Source organism: Myotis lucifugus, unplaced genomic scaffold (genome assembly GCF_000147115.1).
Source record: "Myotis lucifugus unplaced genomic scaffold, Myoluc2.0 scaffold_37, whole genome shotgun sequence".
Classification (NCBI taxonomy): Eukaryota; Metazoa; Chordata; class Mammalia; order Chiroptera; family Vespertilionidae; genus Myotis; species Myotis lucifugus.
In genome coordinates, this window is record NW_005871085.1 from 4,119,051 (window position 1) to 4,125,635 (window position 6,585).

At 40.8% G+C, this 6,585-nt stretch overlaps 1 protein-coding gene across 3 annotated transcripts in view; it reads right to left on the bottom strand.

Moving 5' to 3' along the window:
* LOC102423757 (selection and upkeep of intraepithelial T-cells protein 8-like) overlaps positions 1–6,585 on the bottom strand; it is a 36,423-nt gene that overhangs the window by 7,298 nt on the left and 22,540 nt on the right. For all 3 annotated transcript variants that reach the window (XM_014454561.2, XM_023752756.1, XM_014454563.2), the window contains 2 exons: positions 3,489–3,599; positions 600–707 (listed from right to left, as the gene is read on the bottom strand). In XM_014454561.2, the coding sequence (XP_014310047.1) occupies positions 600–707; positions 3,489–3,599 (219 nt within the window). The remainder of the gene's footprint in view (positions 1–599; positions 708–3,488; positions 3,600–6,585) is intronic.

Here is a 6,585-nt window from a genome sequence, read left to right on the forward strand (position 1 = left end):
AAATACTGAAAGGTATCCTTTAAGAAGAGGAAGAAGAAAAAAGGTAAAGATACAAATTGTGAACAACAAACATCTATCTATCAACCAAGTGAATCTAAGAATCAAGTGAATAAATAATCTGATGTCCAGAATGATCTGGTGATTATAATGAATCAGGGACATAGAAAGGGAATGGACTGCCTTTTCTTGGGGGGGAAAGGGGAATGGGAGATGCGGGAAGAGACTGGACAAAAATCGTGCACCTATGGATGAGGACAGTGGGTGGGGAGTGAGGCCGGAGGTTGGGCCGGAAACTGGGAGGAGGGGAGTTATGGGGGGGGGAGAGAGGGAACAAATGTAATCTGAACAATAAAGATTTAATTTAAAAAAAAAAAGAATGGATATGTCCTTAAGCAACGTTGAGAACATCATCAGTTGTTACAGGACCTTCAGTCCTTGACACCCACAACAACCTCAGTGTTGGAATTTGGTCCTTTAAGATGTCACCCAAACCACTGATCTTCCAGGTGATAATGAGAGTCACCCAGCTTAACTAAGCAACCCCCCCCCCCCCAGGAAACATATTTCCAGGAAAAGAGAGGGTTCCTGACCCCATTTACCTTGTATCCGGAAATGCAGATATATACTGAGCATTGCACAAAAGCATATAAAACCCAGTCCTTGAGCAGAAATTGTGTTCATTATGCGAATGGAGTCACATCCGAACACTAGAAAAGAGAGAATTAATTAATGAGGAATGCAGGAATCAGGGGAATCACTGACCTAAGGGTCATTATTAGAAAAAGCATAGCCATTGCCCCATGCCCACTCAACCTAGATAGGACTCAGGGTGTGAGTTTACTTTCTGGGTGGTGGCAGGGTCTAGTAAGATTGGACTTGTAGACTAATAGGGCTAAGAGGAGTTTCCATTCCTAATTCTCACCACCTAACCTACCATAAGATGAATCTGTCCGGGGGATTGGAAAGAGGCCCTAGGAATCTTCATCAGATTTCTGGGGATTCTGAGGATTGTGGGACTGACCAGATGTAGCTGTGGTGACACTGATCTGGCTGAAAGAAAAATCTATCTGTATCCACAGACTCTAAATATACTTACACCTTTCAGCCTGAATTCCACTGTCAAGGAATTTATTTCTACAGACTAAACAGAGATTATTACAATGTTTTTCCATGTATTACTAAAATATGCATTCATTTATTCTTTGATTTATATTACCTTCCAGAGTAAAATAACCAGAACACTCAGGTACTTTCTAAAGAAACTCAATTGTAGTAAAATGATCATCACCACTCAAGGCCTTTCATGGGGAAGCAAGGAAATTCTAATTATCTATATATATAAAAAGGCAGCTACCATACGGGCCATAATGACCTAACAACCAGTCTCTATGACGCCCACTGTGGCCAGCGAACCAGCCTGATCAGGGGGTGGGGCTGGCGGCCAACCTCACAGCCCCTTCCCTCTGAAGGCCTACCCCTGATTAGACTCTTCCACCTTGATCAAGAGCAGGACCTGCCGGCCAAACCACTCCCCCTCTCCCTCAATCCCCCCCCCCCCCACACACACACACAGCCAGCTGTGTCCCTGATCAGCCTGCCCCACGACAATAGGCCTGCAGCTCCTCCCTCCGGCCAACCTGCCCCTGATCACACCCCCCACTCCGCCCCAATAGGGGGCAGGGCTGGCCAGCAAACCTCCTGCAGCTCCTCCCCCTGGCTGGCCTCGCTCCTGATCGCCCCCCACCCCAACAGGGGGCAGGGATGGCTGGTTAATCTCTTGCAGCCCTTCCTCCCCCAGCCCAGCCCCACCCCAGATCAGCCCCCATACCCTGATCAGGGGCAGGGCCAGCCAGTCAACCACCCATAGCCCCTCACCCAGGCCACTGGCCCCTGATCACCCACAGCCCCTCTCCATGGCCAGCCCTGCCCCCAATCAGCTCCCCAACCCAATCAGGTATAGAGCCCACTGGCCAATAGCCCATGGCCCCTTCCCCCATCCAGCCATGCCCTGATTGGGGACCATAATTGGGCCCCAATCTGGGTGGGCCAGCTGGCCAACTTCCCACCATCTCCTCCTCCTGACAGGCCCAACCCGATCCGGCCTGATTGGGACTGGGACGGCTGGACCCCACACATGCATGAATTCCTGCACTGGGCCTCTAGATGTTATAATGGGTAAATATGTATCAGTAGATTAGATTTTTTACAATGAAGAAAATTCTCATGATAGCTATGTGACAGGCTGCCACACAAAATGATAATCTTCAAGACCATTAAGGTGTGCAGGCACATGAGAATTGGAGACAAACACATCTGCATTCCAATCCTGGCTCTGCCACTAAGAGCTATGTGAGCCATGGTATCCTCATCCATCAAATAGTGACAACAATAGCACTGTCCTTCAAGATTAATTTAGATAAATTCTGTAAAATTATCATCACAAAGCCTAGCATAAATAAGCACTGAATAAGTGTGGTACCAGGTTTTAAGGACTTGATTTAAAAAAAAAAGCGCACAATGAATTGCATCTTCTCTGTTGACTCATCTCCATTAAGTTGTCTACTCCATCTCCAAATTCACATCCCCCATCTAGCAGTTTACTCAGCTATATGTGAGCTATTTTGCTTGGTCATATTTTAGAAAAAGAGTTCTTCTTAAAAAAGTCTGATGTCTTCCCTAACTGGTTTGGCTCAGTGGATAGAATGTCAGCCTGTGGACTGAAAGGTCCCAGGTTCAATTCCGGTCAAGGGCATGCACCTCAGTTGCGGGCACATCCCCAGTAGGGGTGTGCAGGAGGCAGCTGATCGATGTTTCTAACTCTCTATCCTTCTCCCTTTCTTTTTGTAAAAAATCAATAAAATATATTTTTTAAAAAGTCTGATGTCCTTGTACTTGATGGGCATAATTCAGTTATCTATTCATAAAGATTATATAGTCATTTAGTTTAGCTATAAAACCAGAGAGAACAGTCTGGTTACAAAGGATTTGTTGGTTTAAAGACCTATTTTTTTTTTCATGTTAATTTTGTTCCAGTCCTCAAATGGAGATAGTATCTTAAACATTGCTGGCAATCTGTGCAGGCAAGGAGATTGTGATCAAATGAAGTGTATCCTAGAGCAAGGTTCAGGGTTCACCCATCACTAAATTATTTTAAGTGAAGCATAGGTTGGATCCATTTCATTTCAGTTGAATAGACTCTTACCTAAGAGAGAAAGCATTCCATGGAGGCATAGAAGCAAATGGGCTAAGCAGCTCAGGAGACATTTATACTGATCTTATTCCTCAAATAATCCTTGTCCTGGGAAGCTCCTAATTGAGAGGTGTGGAGTTTAGCACTTCTAAAGTGAAAAACGAGCTCTAAATCATTCAATGTAAGGCTTGGCATTTGTTGACAAATGTCATACTGTTCTACTTAAGCACCCAATGTGACTTAGACATAACATTTAGAGAGATGCCCTAAATGATTCCACCCTTGTTGCAGCAGTTACCTGTTTTTTTGGAACATCGACGGATAAGGAGCACACCAATAACAACCAGTATCACAGAGAAAAGTGAAACTGAAACCACCAGTACAATGTGGACTGGAACAAACAGGGCATCTGAAAGAAAGAGCAGAACAATGTGAAGTTCAATAAATCCATGACATGCATCACTATCGCATTAGGAATTTTACTGCTAATAAGCAGGATTCCCCTCCAGGTCCTGCATTTTCTTTAATTTTATTTATTTATTTATTTATTTATTTATCTATCTATCTATTTATTTATTTATTATTTTTTTGTATTTGGGTCAGGGCTAAAGCAATGAAACTGTTTTAATGACAAGCACAGAGATTGGGATTGAGCTTCTTTGGGCACAGAATTGAAACTGAGGCCATAAAATGAATGAAGTCTCTCGCTTGTCTCTTACTAATATCCAGTACACATGCTTCCTGTTATAAAGGAAACAATCAAGCAGAACTCTGGACATATAAGTCATACTGGGGGTTGAGAAGCTCAATGGCTCTAAGAGAGCCTTAGGGTGTAAAGATAATGGAGACAAATAGAGCTTTCTTTTATTTTATGGTTTTCATTTTTAACAAGGTCTCTCTTACACAGTATTTTTATTCAGAAGGGTTTGTTTCAGTTGTAGCATTTAATTTCTAACCCATATGAAATTTATTTTTGTATATAGTTTCATGCATGAGCCTTTTTCTTCCTGAGGTATAGTCAATTATTTGCAAGATCACATAGGAACTATTTCATTTTAATAATGCATTAAAATCTTACAGATGAATAAGAGTTCTTTACAGATGAATAAGAGTTCTCTTATTCATCTATAATAATAAAAGTGTAAGCTGAGGCTGCGCGGGAAGCCTGGGTCCTGGGTGCCAGAGGGAAGCTGGTGCCAGCCCAAGCTGGTGCCAGCAGCCAGGGGAAGGGAGGCCTACTCTTGCACAAATTTTGTACATCGGGCCTCTAGTATAATTATAATTTGGTATACGCTGTTTTCTTATGATCTGGATTTCTTTCTACCTCTCCTGATTTTTATTATTGGTACAATGACCTATTCCTGTGACAGTAAATAATATTCTGTGGTCATGAATTATCACAAATTGTTTAACTGTTCATTATTCATAATCACTTTCTTGACTTAAAGACATTCCAGGCAGAAATGCTTTGAAGGTCTTTTTTATTAAAAAAGTTGGTTAAAGTAATTTTGAAATTAGTATTGAAGAGTGAATATCTGTAAATAGTAGGAAAAAAGTTTAAATAAATACAAAGATAGAATTTCTTTTATCAGATTTAAAAAACTGCCTATAATACATGGGGATGTAAAGTGTCACATAGGGAACATAGTCAATGATATTGTATTAACTATGTATGGTGCCCAGTGAGTTTTGGATTTATCAGAGCAATCACTTTGTAAGTTATATAAATGTCTAATCACTATGCTTTACACCTGAAAGCAATGTATTGTATGTCAATTATAATTTAAAAATAAAAATATATTAAAAAACTGACTACAATGATGTGATTATATTGATTTTGGATTATTTTTGTCTTTGTGGATGTAAATATTCCCATTCAAAGCATTCCCCCACATTCTAGTCAGTTTTGCTCAGTGGGTTGAGTGTCAGCATACAGACTGAAGGTTCCCATGGGTGAGTCTGGTCAAGGGCATGTACCTCGGTTGCAGGCTTAATCCCCAGCCCTGGTTGGGGCATGTGTGGGAGGCAACCAATTGGTGTTTCTCTGTGTCTCTCCCCCTCCCTTCCACTCTCTCTCTCTCTCTCAAAAAAAAAAAAAATCAACGGAAAAATATCCTCAGGTGAGGATCAACAACAACAATAACAAAAGCATTTCTCTACAAGTACTTTTTTCCTTTTGAGGTCTTTTAGACAGAGTATGTATTGTTTTTCAAGTAGGTTCTGCATCTGCCTGTGACTCTATATATTTTGTGACTAATGTTACGTGCATGCTATTTTTTCCCAGATTTTCCTTGGGGGTTTTAACCTCGTGTTATTATATCTTTGTTCTAATTCATAATTAAGAAAATATCTTACATATTTGTCTTTTGATTGCATATTTGCCTGTACTTTATATTTGGTACTTTTTAATGATAGAAAAAACATTTTTTTTGATAACTTCATGAAAAACAAAGCTTACCATGCAGTGTTTTTGCAGATTTCATGTTTATGTTAAATGTTTAATTTGTTTTAATACTTGTGAATTACATAAAGTTGTAAGAGCTTTATTTATTACATAAAATGTGAAAACATGATAACAATTTGCTCATCTAGTCCATGAAAGACTTTTCCTTCAAAATTTATTATTATGTAATTTGATTTTAAATATTATCCATTTAATTGCATAAGATACAATGCCATTTTCATATATTATGCTTATTTTATTTTTTTATTTTTTGTTAATACACACCTGAGGATATTTTTCCATTGATTTTTTTAGAGTGGAAGAGATGGGGAGAGACAGAGAGAGACACACATAGAAGGTAAGTGAAATCTTTTAAGTCACTGAGCTAGAAACTTGCTAAGCTTACATATGAATACTGTGAATAAAGATAGGGCTCTTTAATAAATCAGTGCCAAAAGTAACCTCTCACTTATTTATAAGTAACCTCTTACTAATAAAAGGGTAATATGCTAATTAGACTGGACATCTTCTGGGTGTCCTACCGGACAAAGCCATGGTGGTGGGGCCCAAGGCAGAGACAGGGTTAGGGGTGATCAGGCTGTCATGGAAGCAGTTAGGGGGTGATCAGGATGGCAGGGTAGCAGTTAGAGGCATCAGTCTGGCAGGCAGAGTGGTTAGGAGTGATCAGGAAGGCAGGCAGGCAAGCAGTTAGAAACCAGCGGTCCTGGATTGCGAGAGGTATCTCCAATTGCTGGTTTCGGGATCAGGCCTAAACTGGCAGTTGGACATCCCCTGAGGGGTCCTAGATTAGAGAGGGTGCAGGCCAGGCTGAGGAACCCCCTGCATGCATGAATTTTGTGCACTGGGCCTGTAGTATCCTATTTAATAAAGATGTGATCTGCAAATTGACCATCACTCCAGCACACAAGATGGCTGCCCCCAGGTGGTCAAA